Source organism: Chinchilla lanigera, unplaced genomic scaffold, assembly GCF_000276665.1.
Source record: "Chinchilla lanigera isolate Chin_1 unplaced genomic scaffold, ChiLan1.0 scaffold00002, whole genome shotgun sequence".
Taxonomy (NCBI): Eukaryota; Metazoa; Chordata; class Mammalia; order Rodentia; family Chinchillidae; genus Chinchilla; species Chinchilla lanigera.
Genome location: NW_004955403.1, coordinates 8630438 through 8651031, shown reverse-complemented (window position 1 = coordinate 8651031; position 20594 = coordinate 8630438). Strand labels below are relative to the sequence as shown.

Sequence of the window (20594 nt, the reverse complement as noted above, 5' to 3'; positions counted from 1 at the left end):
AGGGGCACTGTGCTTTGTCTCTAAGGGAGAGTACTGGAGGGCAAGGTGGACAATGCCCTTGACCACCCACCAGCAGCCGACTCTGTGACCCCCGTGCCACTGGTCTCTCTGGACCCCTTTTCCCTTGTCTAAGAAATGAGAGTTGGGGTGATGTGGCTTCTTGCAGTTCTGATGCAATGGTCAGCTTTGTACTTCGGTTGTTTTCGGTGCAGAAACCACACTGTGGACCTCACTTCTCCCTGTCCACTCTTACCACTCACCCCCGTGCTTAGACTTCAGATGGTTTTGCTGAGAAGTCAACAGCGTGCACAAGGCATCCGTGCAAACTTGTCCACGTGAGGCCACTTCAATAGACGATCGAGCCAGTGGGAGGGGATGCGTTCATCCCAGTAACACTGGGACCTATACAGACACTCTTCATTTAATGGCCAGATTTTGTTCCTGCGACTAGGTGATTAAATGAATTGGTCACTAAATGAGGAACTGTACCTAGTATGTACACATTCAGAACAAAGAAATGGTCAAAGGAAACTCCAACTTGGTGACTTTGCTTTTGTTTGCATAACTCTTACCTGCAGTAGTGTAATGCATAACAGAACATAAAAGTACAGTACAGTACTGTACAAAACATGGGTCTTAAGTCTAAGAGGTGGGTCATAAATCTGAACAGTGCACCTTGGTCCTAAGTCTGAATAGTTGTCAAACAGGTAGGTTGTTAAACGAGGAACATCCGTATATGGAACTTTCTTTCTTTGGAGCCAGTTGACCTGAATGGAATTTGGGAACTTAAAATCTCAGGCTCTTCTGCCTGAACGCAGAGCTCAGGCAGAATGCGTACCAGATATGGTTGCTCTTGGTAAGGTACTTGCATGTGTTATAGCGATCGCTTACACACTTGCACAATGTTTCTCAGGTTTCCTTTACAGCCTTATCCGATCTTTTCAGAAGTGCAACTGAAGCAGTTAGGACCACTCCTGAGAAAAGCCCACTTCAAGCATGCCCATGCCATGGATTCCACTAGCTCAGCCAGAGGGGAGCCCATACCCATGGCTGCTCATGTGAAAACACACTAATACCACTGTTTGTACAAGCCTCTCACTTTACATCCACCCCTGGAAAAGTAAATAGCAATCCCCTAGATAAAGTCAGTGAGCAAACGTGGCCGGATTAGGTCAGACGATAACGGCTAACAGTCCTGTAAGGCCACCCTCTCTGTCTGACTGCAGGCATCACCTTCTCCACTGCTAATCCAGGAAGTCAGTCAGTCTTCAGGAGGACGCTGGCATTCCTTGCTGAAGTTTGCTATCTCAGCACTGTAAGTGCCAATGGGCAGCATTTTGATGGTTGCAGTTGTTACCCCTGAAAATTTGTATGTTGAGGTCCTCACCGGTAGAACCTCAGACTGACCGTATTTGGAGACATAATGTTTAAAGAGGTGGTTAAGTTAAAAGAAGTCATTTAGGATGGACCCTCGTCCAGTATGACTGATGTACTAAGGAGAAGATTAGGACACAGACAGGCACAGAGGGAAGATTTCGGGATGACACAGGGAAAAGACAGCCACCTACAAGGCAAGGAGGGAGGTCAGCCCTGGCAACACCTTGGCCTTGGACTTGTAGCCCCAAGAATTGTGAGGAAATACATTTATGTTATTTATTTGTTTATTTTTGGTACCGGGAATCGAACTCATGACCTCGAGCTTGCCAGGCAGGCGCTGTGCTGCTGAGTCATATCCCCGGAAAATTTGTATTATTTAAACGTGGAGTCTGTGGTGTTTTTTATGGCAACCCCAGAAAATTAGTGCAGTCAGTAGACATGGCCTCCTGCCAGGCTAGATTCCGTTCCCCCGCCCTGGGCAGGTGGAAACCTGCCTTTGCTTGGCTGCAGACAGTCGTGTGGAACTTGCTACCTCACAAGGCAGCTAAGATTTTGTGTCACTTGGGACTATTGGTCAAAGTGACAGAAAGCTTAAAGTGGCTCAAACAAAATAGGGAATGTGTAGTCTAAGTGAAAAGTCTGTAAATGGCCTTAGGTGTAGCTCTAAGCAGATCTCAAGTGATGCAACCAGAACCTGGGTCTTCCTATTATCACTGTCTCCCTTGGCAGGGGGCTGACCCGGCTATACAGGAGGTTTCAGGCAGCTCCAGGGTCAAGTTCAGCTGAAAAAGACAGGCAGCTAAAACAGCGACTTCCTGGTGCAACTGTGGGCACCTTCTTCAGCAGAATAGCTTTCTAATGGTGTGTGTGTGTGTGTGTGTGTGTGTGTGTGTGTTTGATTTTTATCAAACTGGAAAATATAACAAAATAGCATATTGTGTCTTCTATGTTGTTGGAATCCATTAATCAAGGTTCTGTTTGGTTTTGAATATCCTCAGTTGCCTACCTGGAAATGCACATAATCTAAGAAAAAGTAGGCAGTGAATTAAAAGTATAAAGACAAATTAAAGGAACAATGAAGAGATGTAAATACAGCCAGAAACCAACACAGTGACCTTGCTAGTGGTACTTATAATCCTTGGTTATCAATCACTTAGGAAAAAACTAAGTGTACCAAAATAAAGAATGATTTAAGACCAGAAGAGACCCACACTGTACATTTTCTTTTTGTTTTTGTTGTTTTTGGAGACAAGGTAGAGAGGTCTCTAAGCTGCCCAGGCTGGCCTTGAACTTGCAATCCGCCCCCCTCAGCCTTCTGAGTACCTAGGAGTTATGTACCCCTAAAACCCCATGTGGTCATAGGTGGGGCTCTTCAGAGGTGGCTAGAACTAGGGTGTGTGATGCTGGGATAAAGTGTGTGATGCTAGGACTAGGGTATGATGCTGGTTTAAGGGTGTCCCACCCTGGCTGTGGGTGACACTGCCCAAAGGGCGGGTGGTCTGGATGGAATACAAGGCTGACTTGGCTGCTCGCTGCCTTCCGCCTGCCCTGCTTTGCCATGGACTGTTTCTCCTCTGCAGTGCCTCTCTGCTGTGCCACTGTGCCTTGGAGCCAGCTAACTATGGACTGACATCTCTATAAACTGTGAGCTGAAGTAAACTTTTTCTTCTGTAACTTATGGTGTTGGATATTTTGTCTCAGCAATGAGAAAAGTAATTAAGACACTGGGAGTAGCTGGGATATTTATAGTTGTGCAGCACTACAGCCGGCTCATGCTTCATTTGTGCCTTTTCTTTGTCTAGCAGAAACAATAGAAGGAAATACTGGGAGTTGCACAACACACACACACACACACACACACAGCCAAATGGCTCTCGTTTCTCGCTCATTCACTCCCTGGATATACAGTGTGGTTCTTAGGCTCTGTCCTAAAGGATGAGTTAGTGCCCAGGTACTCTGCTTGGTGATGGGAGCTGGGTGGTCTCCAGGGACTGTGTTGGTGAACCCTTCAGCTGGGCCGTGGAAGCACCAGTGACCTTGCTTTGTGGCTTGTAGGGTGACTCTCTCTTCTCTGGTGAGGTCATCCTGTGGTGGTATTTGTGTAAGTGTTAGGTTCTACGCGTGGTGCTTCAGAATGTCCCCCTGAAAGCAAGCCGTGGTCAGCTGTTCACTGAGCTGTTAGATGTCCACACACACAAATGACCATATTTATCTTCAGCCACAGCCTATTAACATTAGTCAAAACAGTTGCTAATTATGGACATCCATGGAAATCCATCCAGTTTTATCTTCCTGTTTCTGGGAAGAAATATGTCAATTCATTCTTTCACAAACCCGTCACTTTCCTATACCGTAACCAGGTACCTTAAAATACACACACAATTTTAAGTACAATATGTATATAATATATATCTTTTTCACCATTGCATCCTTAGTACTTAGCACAGAATGTGTTCCACAAATATTTGTTAATTGCTGTTTGAATGATTCATATTTTCCCTCCAGTGCATGAGTAGTTATTGAGGGCCTGCTGTGTGTCAGGCACTGGGGGTAAAAGTGAGCTGACATAACACTGGCGCCCTCACCCTCCACGGAGAGTATGGTCAGGCTGTGCCGGCGTAGTTACAAGAGTTAGCAGAGAGGCACTGAAGGTGTGAAAGGGGTGGGCCTGGTAGGAGATGGAGCTGAGACCAGGAGGAGGGGCAAGATGAGGCATGGGTGGAGACGGTGGCCTGGTGGGTCTTTCTGGCGTTCGTAGGGGCTGGAGGACAGGAAGCTAGGTGGGGTGTTGTGCCAGACAGGCTGCAAAGAAAGATATTCTGTGGTATAATCTTGTTTATCTCCCCAGCTATGATTCATCTGTCCCCACTGCATCACAAGTGCTTTCTGACTCTGGAAGCAAACATGCACTTTCCTTAAGTCTATCTCTACAGACTACCATTTTCTTTGTCCAGAAAGAAAATGATTATGGCAACACTAATTATTTTCTGTGCCTTTCAAAAAACTGGGCAGCTACCTGATGTACTTACATGTAGCTTCCCAACAGAAACAAGACATAGGAATAATACTGAATATTAACTTAGCTGGGATGTTGCATCATTTTTAAGGCAAAATGGAAACCCAGATAATGACCCTATCAGGTAGGAGAACCATCAGTCCAGACTCAGGCGTCATCTCCTTGCTGTTTACAGTTGTGTGGAATACAGGCTGGTTCTCTAGTCATTCTCTGAGACTGAGGACAAGTACACAAAAAGACGCAGAAGAGCATGATAGGAGGAGCCTGCAGCGGCCATTTTTGCTGCTCTTTTTGCTGCTATCCCTGGAATAGTTTCCAGAATGGGTCTGGACTGGAAAAATCCACTTTATCTCTTCATCAGTTCTTAGATTATGACCCTTCTATCTTTCAGACACCTATTTTGGCCACAGATGCCCGATGTTTAATGGTTAACCTTGGTTCACTTTGTTCCTGCTGATGGTAATGCTTGTCTCACCTTCTTTCTTCAGCTCCTCTGACCCAGCTATCCTGATAGGTGGCGAAGGGCCATTCCTTTGTGTTTCCACAGCGCAGGTCTCTCAGCATATTTTACTTAACGTACTTGCTTATGTGTCTTACTGCTTATGTGTCTTACTGCCTACTGGATTCTGAGTTCCTTGAAGGCAAGGAGAATTTCCTTTTCATTTCCATTCCCCTGGAACCAGCACGGTGTATAGTATCTTATGGTAGCTCAGGAAATGTTTATAGAGGAAATTAATGGTTATTGTGGCTTTTTATGTCTCTAAGGAAGCATTCTTCTGTATTATAGTTGGTTAAACTTAGAAAAGTAAGACCTGATAGCTTAGCTGCACTGTTGCGAATTTCAGAATGACTTCACAGTTAATTGTATCTATTTCTTCTACACTGTTGAAAAAAATTCCAGTTTTATTATAATTACCAGTCAACATGTACTGCCAATGCTATTTATGGCCTAACGGCCACATTTGGCTGGATGCTTGTTTTTGTATTGCCCACAAACTGAGAATCATTTCTACATTTAAAATGGTTGGGAAAAAAAAAATCACAAGAATAAGATTTTATGACACATGAAAATCATATGAAATTTAAATTTCATTGTTTCTGAAATTCAACTTGAAATTCAAAAACTTGAAATTCAAGTTTCTTTGGAGCGCAGCCATGCGCACCCATTTACACATTGTCACCAGCTTCTGCCAAGAACCAGGGCAGGGTTGGATGGTTGTAGCAGACCATGTGGCCCTTCAACTTTTGACTTCATAGCCCCTTATAGAAAATACTTGCTGATGCTCAGGTTGGGCTAAGTAGAGGTCATCCACAGAGCTAGTACTGGACTTATAAAGGAAGCATAAGGAAGTGTGTGGGACTTGTTTTGTGTTTTTTTTTTTTTAGTGTATTTTGCATTTTAATTTCCTTTTCCTAGCAGTGGGAAGTTGATGGGTCAGTAACAAGTGCATTCAATAAAATTTTTATCAAAGAGTAAAACGTAAATTTTTTCATCAGATGACACAAGTTTGAAGGATATAATGGCCATAGAACTGGACAACCCGGGCCTTTTTAATACTTCTGTGAGGATCACCTAAGTCCCTTTTAATCTCTGTTTCCCAGCTCTTCCTACCACCACCACCACCCCCTTTTGTCTTTTCCCCATACTTATGACTAATGCCATCTCGGTGCCTGAGAACATTTCTTTTCCTTGATTCAAAGTTGGAAAAACAGAACAAACAGTGTTTATATGAGTGAGTTTAATATAAAAATATAATTGAGCAAAATTAGGATACTACTACTGTCATGTTGGCTGATTTCTTTTACCTTCTGGTTTTCATCTGTTTGGACTCAGAAAAGAAGAAAAGCATGAAGGTTAAGAAAATGAGCCAAAAAATGGAAGACAATCGAGAAAGAGAAATTCTACCATCAGTGTTTTGTGCAAGAAGCAGCAGCCATGTGCTTCCAAGCCAACCCACCTTTCCAGTTCAGAATGCCAGATTGTAACCCTATGCGCGGAGCCCTTCTCCAGGCCCTCGCTTATTCTGGTTATACTTAGAGTTTTGGTGGTCGTAATGTTGGGAGTTGGGGGAATCAGGAGGTAAATATATATTTATTAGTTTTTTAAGCATGTGGTGTATGTTCTTAACAACAGTGAACATGTATCAACTGAACAGATAGGAAAAAGTATTTTATTTCTAAATGGTTCCTGATTTATCATCATTAGATGGCAGTTTTCAATGAACTTGAGAGTCTCCTTGTAAAACCGTGTGGTGTCGTGGGTATTATAAGTGAGGCCACATTTGTGTTCATATGTTCTAATTTGTATCCCATCCTTCCCCCATCGTTGGGCAGTGGCTACACTCCCAGGCATATTTACCCTACAGCCACCTGGAAGGAAGCCAGTAATGTCATTATAGATGGCAGTGTGCCCAGACTATCTTAGAAAAGCCATCGTCTCTGCTACTAGTTAAGTTTCAGGAAAGGTAATGTTCGCCTTATATTAAGCAACTGGGAAAGGCTGAGGGCAGGTGTGTTGGAAGCTGTCTTCTTGTTCCTAAATTAACAATTAAATTTACTTGTCCTTTAGCTTTCCTGCTCCTAAGTTTGGAACTGTCTGCTCAGTGATGGATGGTCTGAGGAGGGGAAACAACAGTAGAAAATATTTGGATGGCTTTTGCTTCCTGCTGTAGCTTTGATCTACTTTCCTTTGCTTCTTTCAGGGTTCTGTATATTGGCCTGGCCTGCAATACAGCTCGCTATATTTATATCTCCTACCTGGAAAATGCCTGGACTGTGCTCCCCATGGAAGTTCTCCAAGGTGAGTTAGCAGCGGGCATGGGGTTGTCTCTGCACCTCGCCGCACTGCATCTGGGTAAAAGGCATCAGCAGGATTCTGCCAAGGGCGGGCGGGGCCCCATGACACGATTGTGAAGTGGTTGTCAAGGAAGAGATGACGTCAAGGGTGCTGGTTCTTCAGTTACCTAGAGTGCTGTTCTGCGTTGAGCCAAACAGGCAGGATTTGACCCACACCCTTGTGATTAAACAAAGAGCTCTCTATAAACCCCCTGTGTATAGTCATAAGCACAGGCATCCAAAAGTGGTTTTAAAAAAGGGCTTATATTTCAAAGGTCTAGGTTTTTTTTTTTTTTTTTTTTTTTAGGTTGGCTGTAGTTATTGGGAGAATATTATTTTCATAATTGTTTTATCCCCAGTTATCTTTATTACAGCTGGTGGTTTGTACTTGGAGCTTTATAGTCATATGACTATTCTCCATGAAGCTTCTAAATCTTGGCTCAAGTACCCTGACTCAAGTTCTTTCCCTCGTTTTAGTGCACCTTTTCCATCAAAATATAACTGAAAACTTTTCTAGGAGGCTCTTGCTTTGTGGTTTAACATGTTCCCACTGGCTTGAGCCACTGTGGTACATGCAGACTACCCCTTCGGGTGATTTGTACCACCACATGGAGCTGTCCCATATCACCTGATGGGACAGTCACACATGTACCCCCAGTGGCTCCGAGCCTCCCAGCAGTGAGGCGTACAGATTACAGCCCTGCCATGAACATGTTAAGAGCATCAAAAACATGGATTTATATTGAAAGCTCATTGCCATATTAGCTCATATAATGCTGACTAGATTCCCAAAACCCCTGTTAGCAGCTTGACTGACCTATGTAGTGATTGGCATTATTATTAAAAAGACTACTTAGAAGTCAGGCATGATGGTGCACACCTGTAATCCCAGGCTGAGGCAGAAAGAACACAAGTTCAAGGCCAGCTTTGGCAATTTAATGAGACCCTGCCTCAAAATACATAGATAGATAGATAGACAGACAGACAGACAGACAGACAGGGCTGGGGGTATAGCTCAGTACTTCCATGGTTCAATGCCCTGGTACCACAAAAGGGGAAAAAAAGGGCTTAAGACAAGGACAAGATCACTGGAATTGAATACGGTGACAGCGTGGCCTTCCAAATAATTAATTATCCAGTGTGTGATTTTGTATAATTTAATTAGTGTTATTAAAGATCACTGTTATCATAGTGCCTGACCCTGAGCACGCACATATAATTCAGCCCACAGGGTTTCAGTCTTTTCGGATGAGTCACAATCACCATCTGAACAAAATGGGCAAAGAGTACAAGCTCATTCATCAGATCCCGTCACGGTGATGAAAAAAGAGCACCGTAGCTTGAAGGAGAGATAATGTGCAGTCACAGTCTAGTTCTAAAATTCAGAATACGTACACTTCTCAGCTCTTCTGTGCAGTGTTGTGATTGGTGAAAGGAGACCTATTTACAAATGTGTAGAAAATTGGGCTGTAGTAAAATATGATTGTAATAATTAGAGCTCAGGGCAGGTCTTGAGTAAAACCTGAGTAAGGCACATGTATGAGATTTAGTTATTTCTAAATAAATCACTGAATATGAACTATAAGAAAGAACTGTGCAACAACAAGGTACATGCAACCGATTCTTAGGACTTCCCGTTTCTAGTTCCTCTTTTCTCTGTGGCTTAACTGTTTTATTTATTGGCATATCACTGTGTACAGACTATAGCAAAATTTGTGCGCCTACTGTAAACAGCGTATTGGAATAATATATACCGTACCTTTCCTCCTTTTGATATGAGTTAGAGAGAAAAGGACAGTCTGCGGCTGGATGTATAGCTCCGTGGTAGGGTGCTTGCCTAGAGTGTATGAGGCCCTGGGTTCCATCCTCAGTACTACCAAAATAAAAAATGAAAAAAGAAAAGAAAAGAATGGTTTGCATAGAGACTCAAAAAAAGACAGCATTCGTGACATGGTTAAAGGGACAACAGGAAAATATTATCAGAAGAAAAATCAAATGCTATTATGAACTTAAAACCTCTTTTCCTGTTTATCAAAGATGTATTAAATGGCTCCTAAGAGCTAGACAACACACTGGTGCTGGGAATGTAATAAAATAATAATAATAATTAACTTGGGTCCAAAGTCTCACCATCTGTTCCGGAAGCCAGATGTGTAAACACATAATTACTATACAGCGTGTAGCTGGAATCACAGAAAGAAGTGCTAGGTAGCAGGAGCTAGTGCAGGGGATAATTAGCTCTGTGATGCAGGGAGTGGAGGATGCAGGTTTTACCGAGAAACTCCCCAAGGAAACCCCATTGAGCTGGAGTAAAAGGGCCACTAGGAATTCTCCGGGTGGCCTTCAGAGAGTGGCCTTCGGGCAGAGGGGAGGTGCTTGCCAGAGTGAGCAAATGGGAAGCAGAAGCAGAAGCAGAAAGCTGAAGGCCATCTCAGGGACATAAGGGGGGTGCTGTAGCGGGCTCTAGAGTCCTCACCCCGAGCTGCCTGCCCAGCACTTATCTTTACTGTTCGGTGCACTTCCGGGCCTGTTAGCCCAGGGTTTGGGAGCTGACCATGTTCTGAACCTGAACAGGAGTTCTGCTACGGTTTATACTCCCGGGTCTCGTACTTTCCCCCGTGCCAGTTGGAACCAGGGTACTGATCCGAAGCAAGTGTGGAGGACCACCTAGGCAACTCTCCTTAAAAGAGGAGCAGTTGCCTCCGTTTTGGCTGAGCCTGACCCTGTTTCCATGTATTGATATGTACTGAGCTGGCTAGGGCTTTTCCTTATCCCTTCAGTTGAGTTTAAGCAATGCATATCTGTCTAACCGAGGTGCTGGTGGTAATCTTTGGAGATGGTGGGCGTGTTTCCCTGACCCCCTGTTGCTCCCCCGAGTGAGCCAGATGAGGCAGGATGTGTGAGCCAATGCTCCGCGCTATCCGCTGGGACTGAGCCTTGAGCCTCAGGAATAGAGGCTCTGACTTCCTGGGGCTTTAAGGATTACACATCAGAGCTAAAGCACCGACCCCAAAACATTAGATGCTGTCTCAGTTGAGTTATACAGGTTACCCTTTCTGCATGTCCTTTTCTCTGCATATGACAGAGGTCATTTTAGGCCCCCTACCTAGCCCAGCTCATGGTACGCACGTATTTCCCGCCCTCTCACAGTCACGCATCCTTCTTCACAAATAAATAAAGTCTGGGTTTGGTCCTGGGGATAGGCCCTTGTTTTGGCTAGCCATCATCATGGCAGGACTTAGGACCCCGTGGCTCACCATAAGTACAGACACACCTTAGTGCCTTTATTCTCGCCATGGGTGGCACTGGAAGTGGTGGGTTGGAATTAACTCGCTAAAATTCCAATAACTTTTCATGGGATTACAAATATAAACTTCCTGGGCGTGATGAGGACCGGATAGGGCTCTCTATAGCAAGGAAAACGGAGATCTGCAAATACAGGTCCAATAGGGGCTCTGTGAGAAGTTTTCGGAGCTTGCTGTATCCACCACTGGAGGAGATGGTTTCCTTCCCCGGCACAAGCGAGTGCTGGGTATTTCCGCTGTAGAACAAAAGCAAAATCCCTAAATCCCTTGCGTTTGTTGGATCTGGGCCCGTACCCCAGAAAGTAGTGGTCAGCCATGTGGAATAAATCTGGTGTCACAGAAATACATCTCTGACTAAAAAGGTTTGTTTTGGCAGCTTTAATTCTGCTGATTTTGACAGGGCTTCAAGTGACTTCATCATCCCTGTGCTCAAAGGAGAATCTACTCAGGATGTAATAGGACAGGAAATGTTTGTAACGGAACACTTCTGAAGGATTTAACATCAGCATAAGCACACTGCCATGGTAGACGCCCCTTAATTCCCCGACTGGAACTGTTGCCCGAGTACTGCCAGTGTCTTGGGAAGGACAGGCTCATCCTGACGGCCTGGACGTGCGCACTCTGCACTTGCCTGTCACTTGACCCTGTCACTTGACAGTCTCCAGAGAATAGCAGCGAATCCTGCCTCCTCCGCCTGTCATCCCTTGCCTCAGTCCCCAAACGTCCTGCAGCCACTGCCCCCTCGCGGGCAGCTGGAGGTGGGAGGCGGAAGTAGTGCCGGAGTCCCCATCACCTGCTGACAGCTCTCCGCCTTTGGGCTGCCTGTAACTAACCGGGGAGAATTCCTCGTCTTCCTGCATTTCCTGGAGTTCATGCTCACCCTCGCAGCAGCCTGTCTCCCTGGGTCACGCTGGGCAGAAGCAGGTGTCCTGCTGGCTAGGCCCATAGGAAAGGAGCTGCGTAGCATCTCCCTGGGGGCCGAGGTAAGACCCCTGGATGCTGCCTGGGATCGGGGGCTTGTTTCTCGTGCTCCATCTCACATTCAGTAGCTCCTCTGCCCTTGTAGTCTTATCCCCTTAGCAGTTCAGCTATCATTTGCACCAAACCTGTTAGTCACCAGTCACTAGCGAAACCATATGAAGGAGCCCGAGCCGTAGTTCCTGCCCATAAGGAGCCCACAGTTTATTTTTAAAAAGAGAACATGGATCTCAGCACCTAAACGCATTGCTAGGTGGTGGTGGTGGTGTGATGGGTTTATATTTATTTCTCAAGATCTCATTTTAAAACCCATGGGAATGTTGGCCTTTACTTTTGAATAAGAAGCACTTCAGCATGCATGGTTGTGATCAACAACATAAACATTTGCTGAAAATCAGGCTTAACTTTGTTATCCTCGTTGACTAGGTGGGTGTTGCTTATAGTACATCCTCTCAAAACCCAGAGATCGATGTGATCAAAATGATTTTTGGTACTAAAATGTAAAGGCAACCCAAGGGCTCCTGTAACTAAAGAAGTCTTTTTAGGTTGCCTGAATTAATAGTTCAGAACTGAGAGCTGAAAACGCTGGCTAGGAAATGCTGTGCCAGTCAGAGCTGGGTGAAGATTCTGATGAAAGATGGCTTTCTAATGTCACCAGTAGGAGGGCCTGCGGTGACATTTATGAAGCTTTCCTCTGTTTGCCTTATATAGCGGGCCACTCAGCCCACTGAGAACCACACTTTGCTTCCTCTTAGGCTCCTGAAGAACAGAGAAATTATAAGAGGATTACTATGCTGTCCCCTTTCCACAGTGGACATTCTAAACATGGTTCCGGTTGGTTATTATCCATGTTGGAAATTTTCTGTCTGATTTAACCCCTCAAATACAGATAGTTTGCCGCATGAATACCTAAGGTAGGCAGATACTCATTAGAATTTCAACTGGTAAAGTAACATAAAATGTCATTTATGATATCTAGGCGTGGTGGTGCCCAAGCATATAATTCTAGCTGGTAGGCTGAGGCAGGAGAATCACCTCAACTTCAAAGCCAGCCTGAATAACATAGCAAGACCCTGTCTCAAAAAACAATAATAACAAAAAAGTCATTTGTGTTACTATTAAATTGAAGCCTTATAAATTAGAATAGAATAATCTTATTCTTTGCCACCCCATGTTTTATAGCTACTCAGAGTTCTTGTAACATATCATCTTCAAAATAGGAATTATTTTGTCCATTTAGTGGTCATTTCAGATGTCTTCTGACCCACGAATCCTTTTCTGGCAGTTGAATCTTGCACTACACTCTCCTTTTTCTGAATCCTCTATGGACCGTGTCAGGCATTTTAGCGTTTAAATGCTCTCACATTATTTTACAAATACTTGCTACTATGTCTCCTTAGTTTAAATTCTTGAATGCAAAGATCTTATACTTTTTGACTTCTCTGAAGAATTATGCATATAGGGAAATACAGTATAAATGCTTGTTTGATTATATAGTCTCAAGTTTCAGACACTTTCCAATTTTTAAATCTCTTGACTACTCCATGATGTTGTAGCTCAAAAAATCTATAAACCTCTGAAGGAAATTTGAAAATTAAACTTAACAGCTGGACCCTCCCTATCGTAGTTCTTCCTAGGATGACACCTTGCCATCTGTGGCACACCTGTGGAAACACTGGTGACTTTAGTCGTGTTTGTACTTGCTCTGCCACTTCCCTGTGTAAACTGAGGCAGCTTAGCAAAGTATGCAGTCAGCAGGAACCTGGCAAGTTGTCAGGCTTGAATTAGACTCTCTGGGTGAGAGTCCCAGCTCCCTTTCCCAAGCTCTGTGTCTTTGGGGAGGAAGCTTGGCCTCTCGAAGCCTCACGCTGTAATCTATAGAAGAAGTGGATATGAATATGAGATGAGCCAACCCATTCACACTGTTCAGCGCGCAGCATGACGTATAGCACCCAGTACATGTCAGATAGCAAGCAGAAACAAAAACGTGAAATAAATGATGAAGAAACAAAAACCAGCACCGGGGGATGCAGTTTGCCAGATTCTGCTCTCAGAGGTTAAACCGCAGTTATGCACGGAGCCCTAAGCAGGCTGTGAGCGTAGAGGGACAGTGAGTAGGCAGTGTTTTCTTGGGGGAGGTGGCATTCTTGCTGCCTCTGACACGAAAGCACTTGTCATGTGCGGCTTCCTGTGGGAAAGCACTGAGCATGCAGTGCAAAGTGCTGCCAAGTCTTGACATTAAGCACACTTGGTTTTCCTGTAATCTCTAAAACGCGCTTTCCAACACGCCAAAGGCACAGTGTCAGCACGTGGAACTCACGAAGGCCCCCAACGCTGCTGCCTCAGGTACAGACTTTATTTTTAACGAACTTGTTTTTTATGAACTCACAAACTACAACTCGTAAAGAGGTCGGCTGTTTTACTTCGTCTACTTTGCTCATAGGCGGGCCTTAGAAGTTTTCTCCAACCCCGTGCAGAGTACTTCTTTACCCAAAAGTGCTTTCTCCCTCCTGCCGAGGTTCAGGTCGTGATGATTCTGTTCAGCGGCGGAGCAGCGCCCTGTGCTGGAGCCGCGGAGGTCACCAGGAATTCCCGCTCTGCTCCCCCCTCGGGTGAATCCTGCCCCGTCCACCCACTGGGCCCGAGCTCCGTGGTGTCTGGGGATATGTCTTGTTTACGTCATATTCTCAAAGCCTAGCAGGGTGACTGGCACATAGTTAGAAGCTCAGGAAATCATGCTGAATGAATGTGTGAAGGTGATTCTTGCAGTGTCGTGCATTGCTGGGCATAGACATGTTGGCCTTTAGTAACATGTAATTGTTACGTGTCTTCTATGAGGCGTCTTTCATGTGACACGCTGAGGGGTCATGCTGCCACCGCGGTGCTTTTGGAGAGTCCCTCACTGTCGGCGGCCCCTGCTCTGGCAGGGGGCCCAGCCCGCTCTTCACTTGCTGTCCTCCTCTCTCTGAGGACGTAACGGCGGGACTGCATTGCCCAGTATCCCTTGTGTGTAGGTCTGACTAGGTGATGCTTCTGGCCAGTGAAATGAACACAAAAATGAGGTATGTCCAATGTGCTATCCTCTTCCCCTGCTTCTGCCAGCGGGACCCTAAAAGCCGGGTAACCAGGCCTTGAAGAGGTGCCTGAATCATTTTATGGAGCAGAGCCGCTGTTCCTCCCACCTTCTGCCCACTGTACTTGATGTGAGTGAGAAAAGAGAATACCTGCAGGATAAAGCCGCTGAGTCCCTGGTGCTTATCTGTAGCAAGTGCCGTCTTAAGCAATCAAGCCAGACTCCTTCTATTGCCTGCCACGAAGGTCTTTCCTGAGGTAGAGCAGTCCCTCCCTCATGTCCACCGCGCTGATCTTCTGGAAGCTTCTCTCATCCTGGCGCTGGAGCATCACACTGAACTAACTGAAGTGTCTGCTCGGATCTGTCCGTGGAAAAGGTCTTTCAAGGCTGAGTCTGTGTCACCACCGAGGGGGTAATTATGTTTTGTTCAGTGAGCATGCGTCAGCGGCAGAGGCAGTGAAAGCAGAACAGGCCTAGTTCTTGATTTGCTGTCAGTTCTGTCCTCCCAGCCACCCGGCACTTCACAGAGCGCAGCCGGCTAGTGGAGGAGGGCGGGATCCGCTTTCCTTGCTCCTGCGCGCCACGCACCGCGGCAGAGCCTCGTGTGGGCCGCAGCAGGACAACTTCTAAGTGCACCAGTACTGGGTGTTACAAGGTGAAGAGGTGGGGCGTATAAATATATATAATGAGGTACTTGGTGTGTCCGCTCTTTAGGAAGGGAAGGGAAGAAGGTAAGAATACAGTGTCCATTATTTTAAGCAGATGGATTGCTATGTGTGCTTGATATGATCAACAGAAGTTCTCACAGCAGATGGGTGCGTTTATTACAGAACACTGCTAGTGATCGGGAGGACCCAGGGCAACACTAAAGCGCTTAAATTCTGAGCTTAGATACTGCACCTTGCGTTCAGATCCTATCCCCCTGCTGCATGGTCTGTGGGGCCATGAAGAAAGCACTGTGGTCTCTCTGTAACCTAGTTTCTTTTTGGAAAATGAAGGAAAAGTAGTACCCGTGATTGGGAGGGACAAAGGAAATAGCCTGTGTATAAAACACAGCTTTCTGCAGAGTCAGCTGCTGCAACGATGCTATTAATGAAAAAATGTTATTTATCTTTTTTTTTAGTGATTCTAGGTTATTCAAATAGGGTGCATCTCAGATGATTAAGGTGCCGGTCATAGGAGGTATGGAAATACCTGTCTCCATTAGGCCTGTCATCAAACCCTGTTTAGACCTCTGTAAAGGTAAAGAGGTACCAAGACACCAAGTTTGTGGGACCCACGTAGTCTTTCAGAGTCATCCATTATCTGTCATATTTATGAAGCAGTATTTGGGGATTTGGAGATGGATTGTCACGGAGGGTGTATCAGTGGATTTATGGCAAGGAGCCCACAAAGGGTTAACTCCTGCTGCTGGGAGAGTCAATTTGTGTGTCCTTCTTACTATTAACAGTCAAGCAATCTTTTTATTTTTACTGTTTGACCAATCCACAGTTCTCAGACGTAAGGTTTAATAGTTTTGTTGCTCCAGTAGAAATACACTTATCTGTGCCCCCAAGTAAGTGTGCTTATATCATCACAGAGAGAATAATCATCTGCTGCTTTCCTAGTACTCTAATAAAGGTGAAGAAAGTGGAAACATTATATTTTCCTCCTTATGATACTTTCTACTTCCTACGTTTTATAGTGAAGTTGTTGTAGGTAGCACAACTGCTAAGACAGCCTTAACTTTGCCTTATGATAATGGAAATTGGAGGAAAGTTTTTAGATTTCTGGGTTGCTTTTTTATTATTTTAAAACTAGAGGAGAGGCCAGGGATATAGCTCAGCGGCACAGCACCTGCCTGGCAAGTGCGAGGTCCTGAGTTTGATTCCCGGTACCCCCGCCCCTTCACAAAAAAACAAATAAAACTAGAGTAAAACACAGTTTTCAACAAGACCGTGTTTTCCCAATGAAAATATCACAAAGAGTTTGAGATTACGAAGATTATTAGAGAGTTGTATATTCAAGTTTAAGCACAAGAACCACAACTTTTAAAGGTGATACTAATGCGGTATCTTTTTATGGATTGCTTAGTTTTGCTGGGGTTTTTGTAGGAAGTAGGATGGATTTGATTCTTTCACTGATATGATATTTCAAAATAAGTTATTTCAGAGAAATCAATTTTATCTTACATCTTGCCAAGAAAATAATGGATCATACATATAGGCAGTGTGGGTTTCCTTCTTCTGCTATTAGTACCAAAGAAAAATTCTCACTATATGCTTTATTTATTTATTTTTTTTTTAGTTAATGTGCTGAGCTACTTTTAAAAAAATGTAGTTCCCAATTTTCTAACCAGTCCCAAAAAACAGTAAGAAAGCTCTAGAAAGCTAGCAGGAGAGAATCTTTTACAACTGCCACTTAATACCAGTAAAAAAAAAATTCTAAAAATAGTTTAAAAGCATCTCAAGTAAAGTTGAAAATGCTTTAATTATCTTAGATGACTCAAATTCTAAAGGAGACACAGGGAGAGAAGGAGGGAGGGAGGGGAGAGAGAGAGAGGGAGAGAGGGAGAGAGAGAAAGAGAGACAGAGAGAGCACACCTATTATTGGAAGATTTTGTGATCCATGCCTTCACACGAGAATAACTTCAAGAATTATATTTGATCTAAGGTTAAAACAAAAATATATTGTAATGTTTATATATATATATATATATACATAAACACACAGGCCCGTCTTCGTCTACTTGTAAATACTGTGCTTTATTGCTTGGACATAGTCACTAGTAAGGTTAACCTACAATTTTTTGATGTGGTTTCAGGTCTTTGGAAATCATATCTCAAAGATGAATCAGCAATTTAGATTTTGCTATGGTCTAATTAATTTTGAAGTAATTTTATTTCTTGGGAATACTTTTAAATTTTATTATATTATTGGTAATGAAAATATGCATACATGAAAAGAAATAAGGTTAACATCTTCAATAATGTAATGAAAATATTCCCACAGTGTATCACCGTGTCAGCATTCATAATCAAAATGCTATTGAGGAATTAATTCTGAGAAAGCTGGCATTATCTAGGGTATTTTCATTGTTTAGTAAGATAAAGCAAATACTTTATTTGACTGCTGTGAGAATGAATTAATTGTTCATGTAGTACTAACTATTTAGTAAATCTTTCTAATTAAAAAATAGCCTACCTAGGGCTGGGTTATAGCTCTCTGGTAGAGTGTTTGCCTATCACGTGTTTGGACTGGGTTTAATCCCCAGCACTCGGGAAAAAACTAGTTAAAATAATAGGTGAAAATGCATAAGGCATGTAAAAATATTTTAATGTTTCTTAGTCAACTATGAGGCATATAATCTATTGTGCCTGGTAAAAATAGGGATTTAGCCCATGGTAAATCTGTACAGCAAGACCATCACTGGCTGGTGATTTTTGACTGTATGCCACACACTGTGAATTTTTCTTTTTTTTGGGTGCTGGCTATTTTCATATTTCTATAAATATTAGCTTTTTTCTGGGACATACTTACACCCCTTGGAAATAGTATGATCTTTTTGCATCTTATTTTTAAGATTTCTTGGCTGAGACCAGAACAGTTATTAGTCTAGAGCCATTCTGGTTTGGTTTGGTTTGGTTTTGAAACAAGGCTCCTTATGTAGTCTAGATTGACCTTGGACTCACTGTGTAGCTCAGGCTGGCCTTGAACTGTGAAGAGTCCTCCTGCCTCGGTCTCTGAAGTGCTGTGATTACAGATGTGGACCGCTATGCCCAGCAATAGGAATAATTATTTTATTATACTGATCCAAGAACCATGTTTTTTTCAGTCTGGCTGGTGGGAACAGATGCTATTCCCACTTTGTGTGGGCTCTGAGTACTTTTCTCTGTAATGTTCTTGGGTGGTTCTTCCCTTGGGTTTAGCTGCTTTCTGCACATGTGTGTGCTGATCAGTACACTGCTGAACACTTGAGGGGAGCCCTCTGTAGACCCTTGGGGTTCTCGCCTCTGGCACTCTGCCCGGCACTCCAGCGCCCTTGGCACCTGAGAGTCTTAGCTTCCTGGAGTCTTCAGCCAGCGAGTCTCCTCCATGCCCTGCACCGTCCAGACTCACCGGACAGTAAGCGGCGCCTCTGGTTTCTTGTCTCTCAGGGACCAGTCTTCATTGCTGATGGCCAATGTCTAGGAAAACATTATTTCATATGCTTTGTCCCGTTTTTTTTTTCAGAAAGCGTAAATGTAGCCTCTGCTATTCCATTCTGGCCAGAAGCACACTAATGTTAAATCAAATCTTAAAAGATATTGACCTTTTAGTTTAATTTTCAAAAACATAGGTTAAGAGCTTCTGATGATCTTTTCTCCAAATGAGATTATTTCTTTTTAGAGAGGGAGCCATGGCTCTATGGAGGCAAAACGAGATGACTTTTTAATCCCTTCTGGCTGTAGAACTGTTCTGATAGTATCTTTTAAAAGCCACACTTTAAACATTGCCTCAATGAAGATTTTAATTTGGACAGCATACACTTCCCATTTATTAAAATAATGATGATTTTTAACCAGTTATCTCTTTCCTCTGTTCTATCCAACAAGTGGTAAAGATAACATAGTGAAGAGGCATTGTAATTTGCCTCTATACCCTAAAAAACCAATTCAAACTCTATGTTCAGAAGCATAAAAGTTGCTTTAACTTTTGAATCATTAATCTCAACCTCACAGATTTCTAGTTCATGTAGATAATCTAAGGTATGTAAAAAGCTGTATCTCCAGAAATATGAATTGTAGTGCTAATTTAAATGGGGAAAATAGAAATAATCTTAATATGAAAATAGATGCCCACTAAGGGGTGAATATCCAGGAACTATAAAGAATTCCTGCAATTCAATAACAAAAAAATCAACCCAATTCAAAAGTGGGCAAAGGATCTGAACAGGTCTTTTTCAAAAGAAAATGCACAAGTGGCCAATAAGCACCTAAAGATGCTTGGTTTCCCTGAGCAGGGGAATGCAAATCTGAAGGCCCAGTGAGATACTGCTCCACACTCTTTATGATTGCTATTACTTCAAAGAAAACAAAAATACATTCTGGCAAGGATGTGGAGCAGTCATGTCTCTTGGGCATGTCTGGTAAGAATGTAAGATAGTGCAGGAAACAGTTTGGTGTTCTTCAAAGTGAAACACCTAGTGACCGTAAGACCCTGCAGTTCTCTTTCTCCCTGTGTACTTACAAGAGCTCAGATCAGAGAGTCAAACAGATATGTACACACCAGTGTTCACACAGCATTATTCACCGTAGTCAGCAGGTGGAAACAACTCAGATGTCCATTAGTGGAAGAAAGACAAAATGTGTTTGACACATGCAATGGAATCTTACTCAGCCTTAAAAAGGTGGGATATTCTGATACATGCTATGGCACAGATGAACCTCGAAGGCTCCATGCTAAATGAAATAAACTAGACGAAGGAGACAGGGACTGTATGATTCCACACGTACAAGACAGCTGCCCTCCTGGAGATAGAGAGTACTGGTGCTTGCTAGGCAGGGGCTGGGTGAGGGCTGAAAGGCCACGGAGTTTTAGTCTGGGATGACGAAACTGTTCTGGAGATGATGGAGATGCTGGCCACACAACACTAAGTGTCATTACTTGCCACTGAACTGCGTGTTTAAAAATGGTAAAAATGGTAAATTTTTTGTTATGTGTATTTTACCATAACGTATGTATTTATCCATGTGCATATGTATGCACATACACAAAATAGGTGCCTCATTGAATAAGTAATTCACTTTTCAGAAAAGTGAAAACCGAAGGAGTTTTGAGCAAGACTTCCACTCCCTCTGCTCTTCCTCTCTAGGGGTGACCCACGCGGCCATCTGGGCAGCCTGCATTTCATACCTCAGTGCAGCTGTGCCCCCTGAACTGCGGACCTCTGCCCAGGGCATCCTGCAGGGCCTGCACCTGGGTCTGGGCAGAGGGTGCGGCGCCATGATCGGAGGCGTGCTGGTCAACTACTTCGGTAAGGACGGTGCTC

The 20594-nt window shown here is 43.8% G+C and overlaps 1 protein-coding gene across 2 annotated transcripts in view; it reads left to right on the top strand.

The window, feature by feature from the left end:
- Positions 1–20594, top strand: part of Mfsd6 (major facilitator superfamily domain containing 6) — a 59605-nt gene that overhangs the window by 32784 nt on the left and 6227 nt on the right. For both annotated transcript variants that reach the window (XM_005373301.2, XM_005373302.1), the window contains exons 3-4: positions 7096–7193; positions 20418–20579. In XM_005373301.2, the coding sequence (XP_005373358.1) occupies positions 7096–7193; positions 20418–20579 (260 nt within the window). The remainder of the gene's footprint in view (positions 1–7095; positions 7194–20417; positions 20580–20594) is intronic.